Genomic DNA, 24,038 nt, shown 5'->3' on the forward strand with positions numbered 1-24,038 from the left:
CCATTCATACAAAACAATGGCATATTATTTGGAAATATCTAAAAAGATTTATATCAGTTATTTACCATGCATTAGGCTGAAAATATAAACTTAAAATATATGTTGCAATCTAGTGCGTGTGGAATAATTTGTATACCCAAATATACAACCATTTATAACATGTAATCTTTAGATAATAAATAACGCATAATTCAAAAAGTCTATTATACTCAACTTCCAGTAGAAAACACTTCATGCAAGTACAGTACATTCAAACTGGTTTAATAATTAAATTTTCATAAGAGAAGAAAACATAAACACAAATAAAGTCCAAACTGTAATAGAGAGGAGTATAAAAATTGACAATATTTAGCTATTTTAATTGTGATTCAATGATGTGTATATGAGTTGTATTCTTATGAAGTACAAAATATGTAAAGTAAAGCTTTGCTTGTAGAAAATGACTCATTTAAAATTTTTGCTATGCTGATTAATTGTTTATTATTTTAACTTTCTAAAAATGCCAGAGTTTGTTTGAACAGTCGATTAGGTGATGCTTTCGGAAGTCTAATTATAATTAATTGTAAATAAATATTCTCAGAATCCCCGTATGTTTTACCTCACACAGTTAACGATTGAATAAACCACCTCTTCATAGTTGCATGGCGAATTAGTTCAATTTTAGTAAACAATAAGTACGCTACATTTTATACGTTTCAACAAATGTTATTTATTATGTTTAATGTCACATGAAACAAAAGGGGAGCTTTAATTTAGGTAGGAAATAAGATGAAAACGCTGATTTAATCTTCTAATGCTCCTGACAGATTAAATTCAGAATGTGATTTGAATTTGCAAAAAGGAAACCCGTTCGTGCGAGGAACTTAGTAAAACTTTACTCTTAATATTTACTTGTTAAATTTTTTTCGACTGTAAAAGAATTAAATTGTTGGTTAATCTTTTAAATCGTACCATCGAATACATTTCACCACGTATACAATACATACAATCTTTTTTATGCCCTCCACACCATCATTTTTTACTCGTCGCAATCATTTTACTTTACCGCATTCCAGTATTTCAACCAAACAACACAAAAAGTTTCTTGAGAACACGTCTGCAACACTATATACTACGACTACGATCAGCTGTTTATTCGTTATTCCATTTGAACACTACTGTAATTGATACAACGATATACTATAACCTAACCTATAAACCTGGTTGTTGCGTGTTAACAATTATCGTTCAACGCTTGAATTTAGCCTTACGTAAAACGTGTTGTTAAGTGACTTATTAAAGCCAAATGTTTGTAAATAATGAACACAGTGACATTGATTACAAACCTGTTGTTGCGTGCCAACAAAAACATTCATCAGATTGTAATTCATCTTGTTTGTTTAATTTCATTAAAATGTTTATTTGCTAATTTGTGAAACAACTTCCAATAGGGTTTTTTTTGTGAGATGATTACATTTAGGTATGTTAGTTTGTGAAACTGCATCGCAAAACTTAACCTGCATATACTTACAATTACCCATTATTTATACGTTTTATAGTAACTGTAAGAAAAATATAATGTATAAAAGAGCGCAAAGTATCTTTGCTGCACTCGATAAACCTTCAGCACTCGCCGCATTTCTGTTACTAGCAGCAAAGTGCGAATGAGCCATTGCGAAATAGTGCAATTGCCAAAATGCCATCCCATAATTTTACAATTCAATTTATTGATGTAACATAAAATATGCGTTCCCTCACTATAACATATCCTTGGTTAAAATATTAGTGTTTAGTACAGACATTAGTATTTTACAGGATATTCATTGAAGGCTTCATCCTATGACGGTAGTTTTCATTGTATAACTGGCCAAATTCACATTGGTAGTATGATGTATTTTACTTTCCTTAGTCGAAAATACAGACAGACAGAATCTTCCTGTACTTAGCCTCTCGTATTGCTTTGCCAAATTAAATTCTTCTACATTCCACTATCGCATGACATCCATGTAATATTTTCTAAGGTTTGAAAAGTAAATTTATTTGTTAATTTTTCAGAGGCTCATCGCGCGCTGGAGCTATTAGAAGACTACCACTCCAAGCTTATCAAGCCCCAGGATAAGCAGCTACGTCTGGCCATCGAGAGGGTCATCCGCATCTTCAAATCTCGTCTCTTCCAAGCTTTACTAGGTCAGTTCATTTGCTGTTTGCAACTTAAAACACCTGTAAGAATCAAGCCAACAGGCTAAATTAAGAAAAATTAATTGTGTAATAGTTAAATGTGTTAAAACACTTAACTGTCATCATTGCAGCCACGTAAATGATCAGTTGGTTGAAATATCTAGGAGCTCACCTAACTACGTCATATATATTTGATATGTGATGCTATATACCATAATATAGAAGATATATATGGCCGTGGGGCTTGTTTGAATTTAGCAAACTAAAGAGAAGTCTGAAATAAACCTCTAATTATGTTGTTCTTATTTTATTTTTGTCTTAACTAATAATAGAAATGATGAGGTACAGGTGTTATTGAATACAATGTTTAATGCTAAATAAGTGGTTACAAAAATTCTCCAGGGGTGGGATTCGTGCAGACTGAATCAAAAGATTTCTTTGAATTTATGGAAGGCAATAAGTTAAAATGTAGATTGAGTAATAATGTGGAAACAATATTTTAGTAAGATGATTAATTTTTCTTTTCTTTTGCTATAATTTGAAATATGGAGGTAATTTTAGTTCCAAAATGGATCCTGGAGATATCTATAGTTTGAGTTAATAATAAAAGGAATGTTCTCACCAATCTTCTGTAATAATAATTTTCTTCTGAATAATGTAGGTCTAAATTCTTCTTTCTTCAGTTAATTTGGATATTTTGACAATACTTTATTTTATAATTTCACAATTTATTTCACAACTATTAGTTTCTGTATGTTCTCCTTGGATACCTTAACTGCACTGTCACTGTTCATTGATGTAAATCATTTCTTAAATTATGGGGTTCGCATAATTATAGTGGTAGAGCGTGGGATTTCGGCCCCGAGGTCCCGGGATAAATCCCGCCAATCACCAATGGATTTTATCTAATTGATAATGTCGCCTTTTAGACATAGCCTGAAGTAATGTATGGGTTGATTAATAAGTCGGTCAAAAGCTGCACACTATGGTGGTAACTTAATCGAAGTTCTTTTCATTCCAATCAGCTACAACATTAACACGGGATTGAAATGTCTAGTCTACCTCACAGCATTGTGTCTATAGTGGGAGCTTTAAGTGTGTCTACATTAATTAGATCGCAGCCCCTTGACGCACATTTTGTCACTCCGCTCTCTATTCTTCCCTGTTGGGAAATTAACCATTTCAACAAACTGCTGCTATTATTCGTGATTTATCAGACGGTACAAAAGGTAGTCGTTTGCAGTGAAGTGCTAGGTTGTGAGTTGTAACAATTACCGGGACTTACTATCAGCTGTTTGTTCATGACATTTGGAATTAATCAAACTGCTGCTTTAGCTAAACTATAGACTTTGAATAGTGCAAGCAGACTATTCATAAAACACCTTTTTAATTTTTTTGCGCGTTTTACGCAATACAATATGCAGTTAACATATCCTCTCAAAGAATGTCAAATAGCAAAACGCACCATACGGAAACCGAACTAAAACAAATCCAAAACATGTAAGTCTATTCAGCTGATCCGCAAGATGTCCGGTAATAGTGTTGTAACGGGTAATGTGCTGTGAGGACTACTTTTTAGTGAAATATACTTAATTTAGTTTATGAAAACGCCTTTATAAACAGGTGCTTTCGCATTGTTTTAATAATATAAAAACACAAAAAAACACATTAACGGCTTAACTTTTCCAATCTTAAGTTTCTTTTACTTAAAAATTAAATACTGATCGGTGTCTGATCCGTTGATCCGTGTCTGAAACTGGTGATGCACTACCGTGTAATAAGTAATTTGATTTCCACGTTAAATGTTAAGAATGGAATAATCGAGCTCCGGACGTATTAGTTTGGTTTGGTATGCTTTTTACCATACAAAACTGAAAGAGTAATTTATATTTTCCTTCTTTCCCCAGAAACAATCACAGTAAGAAAAACCTAAAGAGAAATAAGAAATAACTTAGTGTAATCGTCTTTGAGGAAATAGTGGATACCTTGGGGTCCTTTAGGCAGATAGGAGGTATAATTCAGTTATAAATGCCTAAACCAGTTATAACATTTAAGGTACACCATCTACAAAGCGGTGAAAAAGTCGTGGATTTTTGGCTAGTCCATATTGTTGGGAGGTCTACTTAATTATTCAAAAACACAATATAAATATATTTTATTATTATAGACCGACCTTGGCTCATAAATAAACAAGTTGGTTTCACTCTGAAGAGTTTTTTTTGCTGGTTAGAGCGCGGGACCTCGGTACCTGGGGTCCCGGGTTCGAATCCCGCCAAATCACCAATGGATTTTATCTAAGTGATAATGCTGTAACCCCTAGGTCCAGCCTGGAGTAATGTGAAAAATTCGGAAAAAAAACTGAAGAGTTTCAAAGTGTTACGGAATGATGCGTCGAAGAGAGGTATGGATGAAAAGGTACGAGGGGGAGAGTGAGAGGGAGTGAGTGGGAGAGTGAGAGAGTGATAGGACGAGTGTTACATCTGAACTTCCCAGTTCCCGCCTTTGAGCAAAATTATCCCACCGAGGAATTGTTCATGTGTGTGAAAATTGCTCTTTGAAAAGCCGCCTTTGTGGCTCGAATAACGGCATCTTTCGACCCGTCGATGACGAGCTGTGTAAAATGTTTAACAAACTTGATTTTGGAGGTGTTTGCCTAATTAACCGTTAAGGGCAAGTTATACAAAAGCATCACAGAAATTTGAATTGTTCATGTGCTGTAGGCTACACTGTACAGTTAACCAAAGAGAGTAAGATAGTTAGGTTAAAAATATTTAGTCGAAACTTCTAAGTAAAAAATATGCTTTGGAGGTGTCACCTTTGATTATTATATTAATAATCAATGGTGTTAGTGCCTGATTGGCTGTTAAAAAAGTGACTTTTACAAAATACAGTACATGAATATAATTTCAAACGTTTTCTTTTGTGTACAAAATTATTTGTGTGGTACTTAATTGGTTGTTACATGTTATTACTGCAAAATTGTCTTAGATTTGAATAGTTGGTTTGGTACACTACAGAAAGAGTGAGGAATATTTTGGCTGTTATTTACATATTTACTTTATTTATAATTTTAAGGGAAAACATCTTTAAACAGGCAAAAAAAACAAATCAGTTTTGGTTACTTATTTTATCGTCTGTTCTACGAAAGCCAATCGTAATAGTTTGCCAATCAAACCTTATATAATTTATTGTTAATAGTCATAAAGAAAAAGCTTACTACATCATTTCGTTAGGTTGAATTTTCTATTCTAAGATAATTTTCTAAACGAATCTTAGAAGTTTTCCATGCAGTAATAATAATTACCTATGAATAAGGTTACAGCTAGACATTTCATTCAATAGTTAAAGTTGCCGCTTTTAATACAATTATTACTGTTAAAACACCAACATCTTAACAACGCCAAACGTTTTTTAAAGACTATAACATCTACCGTATCAAAAACTAAGTGAGACAATATTATAGCACACTCAAAATGCTAATTTAAATATCATGCTAATTGTAATATTGAAGAGAAAAATTACTACAGCTAGTCAATCGAAATTGGGCGTCTACACTAGTATTTTAAAATCATAGCCATGACTTACAATAAAAAAAAACTCGATTCATACTGCGAAACTGTAAACATAATGCATGATTTACGGTAAAATTAACTATGTATATTTTTTCTTTAGGCTTTTTTAAAATTACGATATTTCTATTTACCCTGCTGCCCTTCATTAGGGACTAGGTCAAATTTCAGAGCGGTTGTGACGTTGTGTGATCAGCTGTTGTCATTGATTTTTGTACATTCGAAGCTTGTCCTGCTACCTAGCGGCGTCTCCATCAACTACGACAGCGGGTTGGCCCAAAGAGAACATTGTTTAAATAGCTTTGTTTATATTGTGGGCACACACAGTACCTTCCTTATTAATATATTTGAAATTAATGCACCTAAGTATGCTAGTCTAGGCTGTTATGGAGGTTTCATAACTAACCATCGACTATATCCAAAATGTCTATGTGGAAAAACCCACAATTCAAATTTTAATTCGTAGCTAATTGCAATTTGGACAGCTTATTTGAGATTTTGACATTTTATAATGAAAGATAGGTATTAATTAGCATAAATTGCATTTTGCTCATTAATACCCAAACCATGCTTAGGCGTGGATTAGATAGGATGACTTAAATGTAAACTACTTTATCTAAACTTGTATAGAGATTTAAATGTTTTAATGTTGTATACAGGATGAACACGTAATTTGTCATCTATATTCAGATAAACCTTCTCATATTGATGAAATAAAAACTTTTCCAACTTGAGCAAGGCCAAAGAATAATTACAAATTATTTCAAATGTTTTTAAAAACGGTATCTACCCAAACTAGTGGTTCAGTAGTTGAAATCTCACTATAATTGTCAAATAAACGCATATAATATTATCTATAACTTTATGCTTTTTAGTACAAGCATTTTGGTGGAATCAGAATTTGGCTATTTTTAAAAAAAATTACGGCTCTTAATGTGGAAGAATTGGCATTAAATATTTTGAAAACCCTATGCTATACTTTTCATTAAAAGCATATATCTATACTCCGATTAAAATCGTGCATTACCTATGAGCTAAGTCTTAATTTAATATTCAATATTTCAAAAATTTACTAAAACTAAAATTTCAATATTAATACCTTTTTTTAATATTTACGTAGCCAACCAAATCTCTAAAATGATTGTATTTGGACATTTTTTCAGTTTCGACCAAGGAAAATTTTGAAATTTTTGTTTTCTTGGCATAATCGTAATATTGCATATTCAATTTTAACTTAGCTTATAAAGAATGTAGAATTTTAATGAGATAAGAAATAATTACAGTTTAATGAAACTATAGGGTATTAAAAATACAATAGTACAATTTTTTTCATAGAGAGTCTCCATTTTTACCTAATAACAATAGTAAAATTCGGATTCACTAATATGTTTGTACTAAGAAGAGCTTTAAAAGTGTAATATGACGTATATATGTTTTGAATAATTGTGAGATTTGGAACTAGTGAACCTCTAATTTTGGTACATCCTGTATTCGAAAAACATTTAAAATATCTTTTGTTCATTTCTTGGGGTTAGTTTAGTGGTAATAATATTTACGCCACACTACATTATTTTGACGAACTTCCCACGCAAGGATTTAGTCCAGAAAACAGCTGTTTGCCGCCAGCTTATTCAAATGGGGTTTCATTGCGTACTACGGTACTGTAATGAGTTTTACCGGACACCAATCAGCTGATTATACTGTATTTAGGTGGCAATGAATGGTTATAAACAAAAACATAACCTCTCTTAGAGGTTATGACATGACTAGTGATTTTTAGTCCTTTAGTTGGTGGACATAAGGATTTGTACAGATTTAGTAGTATGGCGTAAAATAACGTACGTAACTCGTCCAAAATGTGTTTACCGGACTCGTATGGTAATCCCGTACCTGACTTCGTCTCGCAAGGGAACGACCACACTCGTCCGGTAAACACTTATTTTCAGAATTAGTAACGTAATATACTATTCCATATCAGCATTGGGTGCCCAACGGTTTGTCTGAAAATCAAAAGTGGACACCTTACGTGATTCTCCATGTACTGATTTATTTGACCTTATAACATGTAATAATTTACACAGATTCATTACTCAGTGCTGTGATGATAGCATGTCGTCTTCTGTTTGCTGATGTAGCCCTTGTGTTTATCTGTCGAGTGACGTCACTACCTCATTAAGACCGTCTCTTTTGTCGTTTACCTCTGAAACCTAATCTTGTTATGCTCGTTAACTGACTTGTTACTTGTGTATCCTCTTGAGTATATTCTCAGTTTGACATTTATTCTAGGTTGAATTTTGTCTTTGTTTATACTTTTGTTTTAATTTTGCAAGACATTGGTTTATTTCGACCATAATAATTTAAACTGAATGTTGTACTTTACTGTGTGTAAAGAATTTACGTAATTTTGGTTGGAGAAAAATATTACGCTGATATTTTCATAGAATATATTGAAAATAATAAATTTTATAGGGTGATTAACCTATAAATCTAAAATTGATTAACACCCTAGTAACGGCATCGTCAGCTAGCTTAGACCGACATATTTATATTATTCAATAAAGGGCTTCTATGACTAAAATCGTCTTATTGGAAAAACATATTGCATGAAAAATATAAATTTACATTATTACACTCAGGAACCATGGCTATAGTTATCTTATTTTCCTAAACTCATGTTTTACTTGTCTAATTCTAAAATTGTAAATTTTAGATTGCAAAGGTCAGAAAGTACCATTATCACTACGTGAGAAGTATAAGGTAAAAAAGGTATGTACAGTCATTAAATGGTGCTATTTAAATAGGGAGAAAAATGTTATATTTTTAAGGAGATATTTTAGTGTAAATCCACTCAGGCAAATGGAAATTCACATAGTCTGCAGGTTTGCTGCGGTGGGGGTTCCTTTTTAAATCACGTGTTCAGGTGACATGTAAACTATGTTCACTATACACTAGCACTTTTGAGCATACTTTTACATTTTATTTCCTCTTTCAAACTATAGTCTTTTAACAAAGTTTAATACATTACTGTCTTAATTAAATTCATAACTTGAATAAAGATATGAACATTTGCTTCTTTGAGAATCTAGATATTGAAAATAATAAACTTTTATAGGGTGATTAACCTATAAATCCAAACTCATGTTTTCTTTGTCTAATTCGTTCCGAAACTTACTCATTTTTCTTATTTGCACTCATCAATAAGAAAGGAAATCATAATTCACCTGGTAATAAAATTGTAAATTTTAGATTGCAAAGGTAAGGAAGTACCATTTTCACTACAGCAGTATAAGGTAAACAAGTATGTATAATTTTTAAATACTTACTATTTAATACAATATTCAGCGCAAAGTTGACGCTAACAAACCTTTTAGATTTCTAAGGAATTTCTAGTAGTTTTGCTCCATAGGGAACTTTGAATAATACACGTGAATTACATTGTAGTTGACTTTCCTGTCTTAAATAAAGCTGTAAACCCTACAATACGCCGGACATTACAGTAAATATGATTTGAAAAGAATAAAGATTGTTTTATTGTAATTTTTGCTGTAATACTATCAGGATGAAAATATTCAGCGTTTCTTTCTACTGGTTTCAACTCAATTGTTGAAATAGTATTTGTAGATTATCGATTTTAATACGAGTTAAATTTGTTTATATTGTAGTGGGAGGTTGGGAGGAGGTAAACTTACTGTAAAAAGTCAATTTTCACGTAGTTCCCGGTGTTGCCGTAGGAAAGCGCTGGCTGTACTGTTATCGCTTTTTTACGGTTCATGTGCAAATTATTACGAATTTTAAAGTGTTTTAAACGTTACTTCTTTTGGCAGTAGTTCAGTTTCATCCCAAATGGGATGTTCAAATTTACTTTTCTATCAAAGAAATATGTTGGGGTTATTGTACCGTTACATAGAGTCTTAATTTGCAGCTTTCAAACATGTCATGAATCCGCAATTTTGAATTTTTGAACGGTCGCGATTTTTTACTCTGTTTTTCTTTCAAGCATAAATTTGCGGCGTTGTAATAATAAAGATCTAATTAGATGTGCTTATCGACCTATTCTAACGTCTATGTAAATTTTTTTTACGATTTCTAGAAGGCGCCCCTAGAGGAGGAAGTGGTAATAAGCATTGCAAATTCATTGGATCTTTGAACAGCTGTCGTTATTTACTCAGTTTTCGTTTGAGCTCGGGTTTGTGGCAATCGTTCTTCTAAGAACTTTAATTTGTTACCTATGCTGCTATTTAAGAATTTTGTCCGACTTCTCGTAGGCTGTCCCCCTTAAGGGGTTTGACTTACAGTAGATGAAAAGGGTAGACATTTATCGTTTTTATTGATATACCAAGTCTCATTACTTTATCTATAATGGTGAAAAAATATTACACTATACCGGGACTTAAAATTATCACTGCCTAATCAATTCAGTAAAGTTAAATCTAATATTTCGTTAGGTCAACAATAGTTGACTTTCACTTGGCGTATTTTTTCACGCTGTCATATTCCATCTCTGGACACAACAAATTTGCCGCCAGCGTCACGAAATCCCTATGATAAATGCTACCTTCAAAAATGATTTTGAATGATGTTATTCAATATAATATATTGTCAAGAGCAAATTATGTCAGTGGAGTTAACTTGTACTGATGTTTTCTTAAAATGAACAACCAACAACATTTTCCAGCTAACTTATTTTTTGTATATTTATTTTTAAAATTACGTATAAGTAAACGGTTTTCTAATCTTACTTGCATAACTTTTAATCCATCGTGCGTATAGGCTATATGCGGAGGCTTTTAATTGTCTTAATATTTAAATAAATTTCCTTATAGTGTATTTAGTTCTGATTACAGATGCATTTCAAAAGACCAAAGACCGGGTTTCAGTTTGTGGTAGTATACCGTGACATGAAACAGTGATTAGAGTTATCGATATCATGATCGAACCATTCATAACAGTGAAGTATTGGCAGCGACTGAGTATCGGTGAGCGGATTTTGTCCGATTATTTAGATCGTAACTTTTGCTTTATGGCCATTACTCTGAACGTCACATAAATATTCTTTCATTCAAAAAATATGAGTGTGCAGTATTGTTTAAAAGTACGAACGATTTTAATGTGTATGCACCAAATAGAATTGTCGTATAAACATGATCCAACATGATTTCTTTGATATATCCTCCTCACGGGACAGCTTAAGACAATTAAAATGTTTTTTTTTTCTGTCCAGCTCACGTAAAAGGTATTTTTTTTTCACGCTTACTGCTATTATTATTTCTAACTTCAGGGTTATTTGTTATTTTATACCTACTTAAATGCTAAAAAATAATTAATAACGTATTGTTAGTCGTCTGTTATTTGAACCTTAGTGTAGGCTCAAACATAAAATCGACAATTTACTGAAAGAGGATTATTTGCTATCATAGTAATCACTCATAATCAATAGGAAACTTGCATTAGTCGTGAGATGTCAATTCGCACTATTGTTTAAAGGTATTGATATATATACAGGGTGTTTTTTTAAAAACTTGCATCTTTATTTATGTAAAAACCGCAATAGATAGAAATATGCAGTTTGCGGGAATCATCTATTGACGTAGGGGGCCCAATTGTTTTGAATTCAACGTTACATTCACATTCCCCCCCTTTCCCCCCTGACCCCAACTTAATTTTTTTAATAGCAAGATACCCCTTTGTGACCTATCAAATGAAAGAGCATGAAAAAAGAAAAATTTTGATGAAAAAAATTGAAAATCGGTTCATAAATTTGTGAGATATTTTCCCCTCCCCCTCTCCGGAACTTAATTTTTTTTAATAGCAAGGTACCCCTTGTGACATATCAAATGAAAGAGCATGACAAAAGAAAATGTTTGGTGAATTTTTTTTCATTTGATATGTCACAAGGGCGGGTACCTTGCTATTAAAAAACAAGTTATGGGTAGGGGAAAAGGGGGGGGGGATTATCTCACAAATTAATGAGCCAATTTTATTTTTTTTTTCACCAAACATTTTCTTTTTTCATGCTCTTTCATTTGATATGTCACAAGGGGTACCTTGCTATTAAAAAAAATAAGTTCCGGGGGGGAGGGGGGGAATATCTTACACATTTATAAACCAATTTTCAATTTTTTTTCATCAAAAGATTTCTTTTTTCATGCTCTTTTATTTGATATGTCACAAGGGGTACCTTGCTATTTAAAAAAATTAAGTTGTGGGCAGGGGGGAAAGGGGGGGAATGTGAATGTAACGTTGAATTCAAACAAATTTTGCCCTCTACGTCAATAGATGATTACCGCCAACTGCATATTTCTATCTATTGCGGTTTTTATATAAATAAAGATGCAAGTTTAAAAAAAAAACACCCTGTATATATTTTTTATTAAAATAATTTATTATAAATACAAGTTTCTAATTAATTTTGATAAAAAATAAATTTAAATTTTTATTTAAAGTGTTGGCCACTAAACTCTAATTAGTTCTTTAGGTCAGTTTAATCACGTGTAAATGTTATGGTAAAATGCGATACAGTTGTAAATAAAGGTGGAACAATTTAAACTTTACCAATATAAAACATTTATTTGTTTTGTTATAAAAATTAAGGCTTCAAAATACTGTAATTAGGCTAAACCATTTGATGAATAAAAGCAATTAATAATGATGATAGCTTAATATTGTAAAATAGTATAAACTGTTTGTTTTGTAGAGTAACATAGTTGTGTAATGAATTTAAAACGTTGCAAAACCCACTATCAGACAAATCCTTCATGGACTGCTTGAGCGTAAGCATAAAAATAAAAACAAACATAAGCGAATTCCCTATTTTATTTTATTATATTTCAAGTAATTGGGACTCTCTAATCAATATTTTCTCAAATGAACTAAAAAATATCAATTGGACGTATACTAGGAAAACGCTGCACAACGGTAGAAGGAGGACGCCTTTGTTATATGGCAATAGATCAACACAGCATGCATACATTCCATTAATTATCTGCAGAACACTTCACGAGCTCGGTTCAAATATGATTTTATGGTATAAAATATAATGGCAATGTATAATTACAATACAATTAATGGTATACGCTTCAATTTTAGTATCACATCAGAAACAATTTGGAACTATTGACTTGATACAGTATTTACTAAATCTTAATAAAAAATACTTGATTTTCTCATTGTAGTGGTAAAAAATGAAAATTATTTTTTTTACATCAGATTTAAACACACTGATAAAATCCTAATAAAAAATAGTTGATTTTAAACATTGTAGTGGTAAAAAATTAAAATTATTTTTTTACATCAGATTTAAACACACTGATCTCCATAACATGGAAGGGATTATAGGCTAATAACATTTACAGTACTTGTAATTTAACGTTTTCACACTATTTATCCGTCATACCACTAAATCATACAAACAGCTGGCGTATAACACTCGACAAAGTGTCTCTAGTCACCTATAAATCTATTGATAGTTCAGTGTAAAACCATGGTAAAACTTTATATTGGGGATTAAACGTGTCTAATCAAAGCCAGTGTTTGACTATGGGCCTCGTAAATTTGGCCAACCTTACCTCTTATCGACACATTTCATTGGAGTGTTTAAAGGGGATTTACATGTTTTGTGAAGAAAATCCAGCATGATCGGACTATGGGAATGGGGGTTTATGGGGTAAAAATTTGTTTTTCCCATTTTTGACCCTACAAATATAATATTATGCAATTTATTTCCAAACCATTTTTTAGTGCTTAAAAAAAAAACAATTTAGTATATTGAAGAGTTGTTATGCGTCTAATAGTTATGAAAAAAAAAAAAATAATAATTTAAATTGCCCATGTTATTTTTAAGGAGAATAGGTAAATTGTTGTAGTTTGCTTGTTTATGAACATATTTTGATCAAATTTGGAAAACACATTTATTTCATACTTAATTATTAATATTTCACAAAAAAACATTTTTTGTACGCTTCCTGTTGCAGAAAACCTAAGTACTCGTTAAAATGATGCTATTTGAATAGGGAATAAATGTTATATTTTTAAGGAGATATTTTAATGTAAATCCACTAAACAAATGGAAATTCGCGTAGTCTGCAGGTTTGCTGCGGCGGGGGTATCCTTTTTACATCATATGTTCAATTGGCATGTAAATAATTTACACTATACACTAGAACTTTTGAGCATGCTTTTACATTTTATTTCCTCTTTCGAACTATAGTTTTTAACAAAGTTTAATACATTACTGTCTTAATTAAATTCATAACTTCAATAAAGAGATATAAACATTTGCTTCTTTGAGAATCTAGATAAAACAATACCACCGTCTACTCTATTACTTTACAAGATTGAAATACAATTGGGAAAGTTGTGTAAAAGAAGTTTGATTCAGTACGTTGACTAAGTCCTATTTAACTTTTATATCTTACAGTTTAAAACTTTATCTAGCTGTTTTCTTTGGAATGAGATACCTTTTTTAGTTTTACTCAACTGGAATTGAATTTATGTTAAGTTTAATTTGTTGTATATATGTAATTAGTAAATCTAAAAGATAATTTATATTAAATTTGTTGTGCATTGTATGAATAGAAAGATATACGAACTGAGTTTTGATTTAACAAGAATACGTGCTTGATATTAAACCACGATGAGTGCACGAAATGAAATACCCCATAGTACCAAGTAAAATGTATTAACATACATTTATACAGCTAATTTGACCAGGAAAAACGTGCGAAAAATATTCCGCCGATATTTATTTTTTACGAAGTAATCAGTAAAGTTATAGGAACATGTGTTAGTAAAGTTCCTGGAATCCGTTCACTGTTGACTGATTGAGTCTAATCTGACGTAAATGATGTGTTTAATAAGTTTGGATGTTACGTTTTAGTACATGTTTGTTTTTTCATTGAATTTTTTTATGATTCGCATATAGTTTTTAAAATCTGGCCCAAACAGTATAATAAGTATAATACTTCACTTTGAGATTTTAGCTGGTTACGATGTTGAAGAAAAAACGAAATTCTAAGAGAAAATATGTCCCTAGCATGATTTACAAGTGATATTAAAACACATACTTCTTTGCTACTCTGTACATAATAGTGGTTAAAGCTTAACTGAAAATTGTTATGTTTCATAATCCATAATCTTAAAACAATCATGCAACTCCTGATAAACATCTATTTACTTTTATCTATTTATATAATTTTGTATTCCATTGAAATGCCATTCACAATAGGACATACAGTTATAACTAATGATAATTGTTTAATTAGATACATATAATACATAGATTGGTTTAGGGGAGCGAGCTGGTCTAGTAGTTAGAGCGCGGGACTTCGGTTCCATAGGTCCCGGGTTCAAATCCCGCCAAATCACCAATTGATTTTATCCATGTGATAATGCCGCAACAGGTTTAGCCTGAAGTAATGTGAAAAACAATTCCGGGTTCGTACTAGCGTCCCTGGACAAAATAAAATATACATAGATTAATTTCGATAACAATGGTAAATAGTTTTATTAGATACAGTAATATGTAAGACATTACAATGGTGACTGGTTTGGACCAATCACTCTGGGTATCATAATGCCTGACCACATGACATTGTTGTGTAAGACGTATTTCTATATCCTTATACGAAGGAGACATATTATTTCACTTTTATTGATAAGAAAAATTTGACTTTCGGTTGAATAAAAGACTGTACAGTGTCCGTGAAATATACAATTTTAATTCTTTTTGTTCTTATTAACATTAAGCTACCTGCAAAACAAACTACAAATAATTAAAAGTTTCAAACAGAACACAGCCGAAATAACACTCGCGTTTGTGAATTTTATCAAGTAATTAATAATTTATTTTAAGAGTATTTTGTTTTCTTTGACGTTGAGCACTTGTAAAGTAAAGCTGAAACTTGGTAATTAAACTTTGAATATTTAATGTTAATGGAATGTCCAATTTAAAATGATCGGTGTTTTTAGTTTGCTTTGTAACGTGATAATAATTGATTGCCTTTTGTGCTTGAAAGGTACTTGTTAATTTAATTATGACAATTAGCAATTACACTGATCTATTTGTGAAATGGTTTTAAACTAACAATTATACAAGCTTTAGTGGCCTTAATTAGATAAATTGCCAATATACTTAAAAATTTACTTTTACGAAAGTATTCACCTAGACACAAATGCTGGTTCTCAGCGTATTGGGTTTTTATCAAAATTATTCGTACTAAACAGCTATTCTTAGCGCATAACTAAAAAAATATTGTTTTCGTGAGTAACTTAGTAGGTTTACTGAACCATAAGAGCGTGATTAATAAGTAAATTATCTAAGAAAGGTTCTTTTTCAAGCCATTATTGGTAAAAGTAAGGGATAACCATATCATTAGTAAATAATAGCAAATAAGTATTTTCACAAGTAATTGCAGAAGGATAATGGTTCAGTCCTGATCATAGCTGTATTCTTTATGTGACTTTTTGAAGTTACACAAAGATGCTCACCTTTGTGTACTATGATCGTTCTTTTATAACAGTTTAAAATACGTACATAAAGTACGTCACTGTGAAATGTATCTTCATCAGGGTATATAGTTGCATCAAATAAACTCAAAATTTAAACGTATTAATCATATGACAGCGTGAACGTAATCTCTAATTGAACGAAATAAAAGTAATGGTTGTAAAATTAATTACGATTACAAACACAATGCGAATAGAACAGAAAAAATATTCAAATATTAATTTAACTGAGAGTTTAGACTGTTTTGGACGCAAACGCAAACAAAGATAACAAACATTATAACACATGGGTTAACAGTTACCTTTTTCGTTATTCTCTGACAGGCTTGTTAGCAAACATATAACGGCCTAAGGCAACATACCTGCCCTCTCGTTTGTAGCAAATTATTTCAGAGGCATATGATGAACAAACTTATCACATGTTTTATATATATTTGTATTTAAATAAATACATATGAAATATGTTACAATGTTTCGAAAATGTTAGCAAGTAAGCTCAGCAATGATTTAGAATTAAAATATATTTAATGTAAATAATAGTTATGAGTTTGTTGAACGTCTAAACATAGATATGAAGTCGAATAGGGTTAGTCTTTATTTAGGTTTGACGTTTCTTTTATTTACTTTTCGTATTTGTCTTTTAATACATTCACATTGAATCGTTCCTGTATTAAGATTAAATTAACTCATTACGGCTGCGGACAAAGGCAAATTAAGTTTTAAAACTGAAAACGTTTAACAAAGGCCTACACTTTTACGTTCGTTCATGAGTGAGATATAGAGAAATTTTAAACATTAACAAAACAACGTAGATTGTAGTATTAGATGAAACGCGAACAACCAAGTAGTCTCCCTAATAATTGTTACGTCCGTCATTCTAAAAACGTTGCTTGTTTTATATATGTAATCTAAAAGACATTTAATAATTTATACCTGGAACAATGTTATAAAAGCGAATATTGGTGAAATATTACAAAATTATTGTAGCGTTACAACACAAACTCTTGCAAACGAACTAAATGATTTTATTTGTATTCAAACTTATTTCTAAGATGAGATGTTTAAACAACTTTACTAGTATTATCGAATTATAAAATTATTTTTTTGTGTTCGGTTGTTAGTTTTCGTACGAAATATGAAAATTGTTTTTAGTGTTTGGAAGCAACGGTAAATAAAACGAACACATGGTATTTAATGATAATTAACTTAATTCAAAAAGTTTCAGCCTCTGGTTTACGTTTATCAAGTCACGACTCGTAATTTGCTGGCAACACCACGCGTCCACAATTTGAAACATTTTTTGGCAACAATTTTACTAATTGTTGCCGTGTCCCTGTATTCATATTTGTCGATGTCCCTACGCACATAATCAATGCCACGACGACTCTTCACATCCCCCGTCAGTGGTTGAGAGGTTTATTCATAGCCTGATATTCGACATACAATTGCGCCTAAGCCTGACCAATTTTGGATCGCCTGACAATATTACACTATTTAACTTAATGCTGCTTGTTGGGATACGAATTTCACTATACAAGGATAAATGTAAAATGTAGAGTAGTTGATTTAAAGAAATGTTAGGTCTTCAAAATTTAGAAGGAACACTTTTTCTTACGAGCTAAGTATCAACGACCGAGGTTGAAATTGAGTGAGGCCCAATCAATCAGAATGAAATAAATTGTTCGTCATGCTGCACTGAGTATTTTGAAGGCAATTTTAAAACGAACATTTATTTATTTGTCGTTTATTCTTATACTTAGTCCTCTGAATTCCTCATATCTTGGTCTTGTAAATGAACAGTTACAACCGACGTATTCCATTATCTGGTTTGTTTACATTTTTTTAGAAACGTTAGATGCTTGAGTTTTAAATATGGTCACGTAGTACGAGTTTTAAGATTAAATATTTTGAGACGCTCAATTTTGAGATTTTTAGTTTAAATATAGATGAAAACCAATTAAACAACTTTTTTTTTATCAACAGCCGAGTTAACAAAGTAAAATCGTATTGCTGGTGTCGACTCTAGCTGCATCGTGTTCACCCTAAAAATAACTACTTTAGGCCAGCGAGTCGTGTTAACGACAGTGGTTTTCGCTGTGGACGAGACATCAGGTTGAGCTTCAACCATGTTTTACACCAGTCTAGAGAAGAGATATTTATAATGCGCTGGTCCCGAGTCAACTGAGAAGGAATGCAATCAACGCTGGTTAGATTAATGTCTCCAGCCAGTCATCCTCAGTGATTCTAAATACAATCACACGTGACTACCATATAACCCTTCATGTATGATCCGTTTGTAAACTATTGTGCTATCAGACTTTAAGCTTCCAAAATATTTGGTAGTGTTGCATTTGTAGGCTATGTTTTGTTAGTTTTGCCATAATGATTTAAACGTTGGTAAAATAAGACAATAAACATAAAGAAGAATATTTTTATATTTTTGCATACTGGACAGGAACTTACCGAGGCATTGTCTCTAGCATGATCTATAGGGATGATGAATCTCAATTGAGTAGTGTAAACATTAAATGACTTAATAAGTTTTTCCATCGTAAGATAGAATCTATATTATTAAAAGAATTTTTTGGATTTTTGTGTGCAGCAAATCGACCCCTAAATATTTATTTTTATAGGCATATTGGGTATCAATGCTCTTATCCTTTAGATGTGCCTTTTGCGGGTTTTGATTATATACCCTGAAAGTCCTTAGTCCTATACGCTATTAAAATATCATAGTTTGTGTGAGTTCTGTTGTCAATCATCTGAACTTTTTCAAGTTTACATAAAAAAATGATACAATTTTGTTTACATTCATACGAAAATGTGGTTATCTATAGTTGGTGATGTTTCAAAATGTAATGTTATTTGTGTAAGATGTAAATAAGAAAATGACTTACGTTAGATTTTGTGTTTTCATTGTATGTTTCGTTAGTATTTGTAATTTTTTTTATGCCTCGAAGATACCTCGCACGCAATAAAATAAAAAGGCTAGCAATGCAAATAATAGGGATATGATGAGATAAATTGAAGAGTGAACTCGTTTTCAACCTTATATGAAATAAATATAAAACATATCACTGATTTTGAAGTCACGAAGTGACGCAGGTTGCTGGTTCATGCTTAATGGAAATCGTCAACTTAAGTATATCCCGATGATATAAATTGGCTAGCCTAAATGCTACATTTTTGTAATAGTTAATTAAAATTATAAAAATCTTATCATGATTTTTACTTTTTCATTAGTTTCAGGCGTGATTGTCTATGTAAAGACGTAAAACATTCATCGTTATTTTTAAATTACAACTTTAGACACTATACAAAACATTAATTGTTGACGAAGATTTTTTAGGCCTATAATCATGAAATTCTAAAACACAACATGAAATCATTGATAGTGTCCAGCTGATGACAATAGACCCGCTAGATAAAGCTGTCATGAATCATTGAACTGAGCGACGATGACTGAATGTGATGGACGTATATTGAATTGGCACACAAATAATAGTTAATGAGGTGATAGATTCCAGTGTCAATAGTGATCACGATTTTGAAACGATTAGCATTTTCATAAACAGGAATCTGATTCCGATAGATTCCAGCGAAATTAAACACTATTAGCACACGCTACCATTAAGCTAACACAATCCATTTTTTGTTGTTTGCACTATTACTTGTAATAATCAACAATAAAAGAAAGCCAATATATTCGTTATCCCGGTTTAAAATATCAATTAAAATATCAGTGAACATCGATACACAATATACATTCCATATGATGCAAATGTTTTGATAAACGAAATTGCAAATTGTTCAAGAAGACATACAATAAATATATAAAGTTTATAGTTAATAAATTATTAGTTCAGATTTATAGCGTGTATTTTTTCTAATTAATTTAAATATCCGATACTCTTGACATAATTTTGTTACTATAAGATATGCTCTACAACTGTTAGTTACGTTCGTTTTAAGTCTTGGTGACTTTTTCAATTTAATTTATATGTCACAAAGAAATGCTAAAGGGAAAGCTAATTTATCAATCCGATTCGCATCTAAAGTTTTTGTCTCAAGTGAGTAAACAATGTGGTCGATAATGCAAGTATTTGAGTATTGTTGTGTCAACCTTTTAAGAAATACTTTGATATTGGATCTCCATTTAGGCCTAAAGGTCAATAAAGCATTAACATTACTGTAGTATAGGAAAAGGGGAAGAACCTTAACAGATCTCCAATAATCAAATGTAATGTTGACAAAAGATCGCATTTTGTCATGTTGACGTCAATATCAGCCTTGTAGAATGTTGTATTTCATCATCTGATGAAGGCGTGTTTCTTGTCACATCTGAGAACATCAGTATTTAGATTTAACTTGCAAGTGTAAGGATGACAGGAGATCTGTTTTGTACGTCTGTTGTAGTTTGTCATCTGGTGAAGACACAATTCCTTGACAGAATTCAGAATATCAGTATTGATTGTTTAGGAAGTTGACTAAATTGTCTGAATGTAAGACCATCAATACTATGGTGTAAGGATGACAGGAGATCGGTTTTGACGCATTGACGTCAATATCTGTCTTGCACGTCTGTTGTAGTTTGTCATCTGGGGAAGACATGTTTCCTTGACAAAATTCAGAATATCAGTATTGATTGTTTAGGAAGTTGAATAAATTGTCTGAATGTAAGACCATCAATACTATGGTGTAAGGATGACAGGAGATCAGTTTTGTCGCATTGACGTAAATATCTGTCTTGAACGTCTGTTGTAGTTTGTCGTCTGGTGAAGACATATTTCCTTGACAAAATTCAGTATATCAGTATTGATTTTTTAGGAAGTTGAATAAATTGTCTGAAAGTAAGACCATCAATACCATGGTGTAAGGATGACAGGAGATCAGTTTTGTCGCATTGACGTAAATATCTGTCTTGAACGTCTGTTGTAGTTTGTCGTCTGGTGAAGACATATTTCCTTGACAAAATTCAGAATATCAGTATTGATTGTTTAGGAAGTTGAATAAATTGTCTGAATGTAAGACCATCAATGCTATGGTGTAAGGATGTCAGGAGATCGGTTATGTCGCATTGACGTCAATATCTGTCTTGTACGTCTGTTGTAGTTTGTCATCTGGTGAAGGCATATTTCCTTGACAGAATTCAGTATATCAGTATTGATTGTAGTCCAATAGGAAGTTGACTAAATTGTCTGAATGTAAGTCCATCAATACTATGGTGTAAGGATGACAGGAGATCAGTTATGTCGCATAACGTCAATATCTGTCTTGTACGTCTGTTGTAGTTTGTCATCTGGTGAAGACATATCCTTGACATATTTTAGAATATCAGTATTGATTGTTTAGGAAGTTGAATAAATTGTCTGAATGTAAGACCATCAATACCATAGTGTAAGGATGACAGGAGATCAGTTTTGTCGCATTGACGTCAATATCTGTCTTGTACGTCTGTTGTAGTTTGTCATCTGGTGAAGACATATTTCCTTGACAAAATTCAGTATATCAGTATTGATTGTTTAGGATGTTGACTAAATTGTCTGAATGTAAGACCATCAATACTCTGGTGTAAGGATGACAGGAGATCACTTTTGTCGCATTGACGTCAATATCTGTCTTGTACGTCTGTTGTAGTTTGTCATCTGGTAAAGACATATTTCCTTGACAGATTTCAGAATATCAGTATTGATTGTTGTCCAATAGGAAGTTGACTAAATTGTCTGAATGTAAGACCATCAATTCTATGGTGTAAGGATGACAGGAGATCAGTTTTGTCGCATAACGTCAATATCTGTCTCGTAGTTCTGTTATAGTTTGTCATCTGGTAAAGACATATTTGCTTGACAGATTTCAGAATATCAGTATTGATTGTAGTCCAATAGGAAGTTGACTAAATTGTCTGAATGTAAGTCCATCAATACTATGGTGTAAGGATGACAGGAGATCAGTTATGTCGCATAACGTCAATATCTGTCTTGTACGTCTGTTGTAGTTTGTCATCTGGTAAAGACATATTTCCTTGACAGATTTCAGAATATCAGTATTGATTGTAGTCCAATAGGAAGTTGAATAAATTGTATGAATGTAAGACCATCAATGCTATGGTGTAAGGATGACAGGAGATCAGTTTTGTACGTCTGTTGTAGTTTGTCATCTGGTGAAGACATATTTCCTTGACAGAATTCAGGATATCATTATTGATTGTTAAGGAAGTTGAATAAATTGTCTGAATGTAAGACCATCAATACCATGGTGTAAGGATGACAGGAGATCAGTTTTGTCGCATAACGTCAATATCTGTCTTGTACGTCTGTTATAGTTTGTCATCTGGTAAAGACACATTTCCTTGACATAGTTTAGTATATCAGTATTGATTGTTTAGGAAGTTGAATAAATTGTCTGAATGCAAGACCATTAATACTATGGTGTAAGGATGACAGGAGATCAGTTTTGTCGCATTGAGGTCAATATCTGTCTTGTACGTCTGTTGTAGTTTGTCATCTGGTGAAGACATATTTCCTTGACAAAATTCAGTATATCAGTATTGATTGTTTAGGATGTTGACTAAATTGTCTGAATGTAAGACCATCAATACTCTGGTGTAAGGATGACAGGAGATCACTTTTGTCGCATTGACGTCAATATCTGTCTTGTACGTCTGTTGTAGTTTGTCATCTGGTAAAGACATATTTCCTTGACAGATTTCAGAATATCAGTATTGATTGTTGTCCAATAGGAAGTTGACTAAATTGTCTGAATGTAAGACCATCAATTCTATGGTGTAAGGATGACAGGAGATCAGTTTTGTCGCATAACGTCAATATCTGTCTCGTAGTTCTGTTATAGTTTGTCATCTGGTAAAGACATATTTGCTTGACAGATTTCAGAATATCAGTATTGATTGTAGTCCAATAGGAAGTTGACTAAATTGTCTGAATGTAAGTCCATCAATACTATGGTGTAAGGATGACAGGAGATCAGTTATGTCGCATAACGTCAATATCTGTCTTGTACGTCTGTTGTAGTTTGTCATCTGGTAAAGACATATTTCCTTGACAGATTTCAGAATATCAGTATTGATTGTAGTCCAATAGGAAGTTGAATAAATTGTATGAATGTAAGACCATCAATGCTATGGTGTAAGGATGACAGGAGATCAGTTTTGTACGTCTGTTGTAGTTTGTCATCTGGTGAAGACATATTTCCTTGACAGAATTCAGGATATCATTATTGATTGTTAAGGAAGTTGAATAAATTGTCTGAATGTAAGACCATCAATACCATTGTGTAAGGATGACAGGAGATCAGTTTTGTCGCATAACGTCAATATCTGTCTTGTACGTCTGTTATAGTTTGTCATCTGGTAAAGACACATTTCCTTGACATAGTTTAGTATATCAGTATTGATTGTTTAGGAAGTTGAATAAATTGTCTGAATGCAAGACCATTAATACTATGGTGTAAGGATGACAGGAGATCAGTTTTGTCGCATTGAGGTCAATATCTGTCTTGTACGTCTGTTATAGTTTGTCATCTGGTGAAGACATGTTTCCTTGTCAGAATTAAGAAAATCAGTATTGATTGTAGTATTTGTCATCAAATATGGTGAAGACATATTTTCTTGTCAGAATTGAGAATGTCAGTATTGATTGTAGTAGGGGGTTATTTTAAGTCGATATAAATATTAAATATGTAGTTGCTCATAGAAAGGAGATATCAAATTTTTATTGTAATTAATTTTAGAACTATTTTACGTTAAATTTCTCCTGTGTACAGGAATAAACAAAAATTCTTATCATATTCACA

At 32.0% G+C, this 24,038-nt stretch overlaps 1 protein-coding gene across 1 annotated transcript in view; it reads left to right on the forward strand.

Moving 5' to 3' along the window:
- LOC128991144 (disks large 1 tumor suppressor protein-like) overlaps nt 1–24,038 on the forward strand; it is a 166,096-nt gene that overhangs the window by 82,453 nt on the left and 59,605 nt on the right. The window contains exon 2 of the mRNA XM_054413907.1: nt 2,035–2,166. Coding sequence (XP_054269882.1) covers nt 2,035–2,166 — 132 coding nt within the window. The remainder of the gene's footprint in view (nt 1–2,034; nt 2,167–24,038) is intronic.

The sequence above is a fragment of the Macrosteles quadrilineatus genome, unplaced genomic scaffold, assembly GCF_028750875.1.
Source record: "Macrosteles quadrilineatus isolate MER2022 unplaced genomic scaffold, UCM_ALF_1.0 Scaffold_3__2_contigs__length_128488019, whole genome shotgun sequence".
Lineage (NCBI taxonomy): Eukaryota > Metazoa > Arthropoda > Insecta > Hemiptera > Cicadellidae > Macrosteles > Macrosteles quadrilineatus.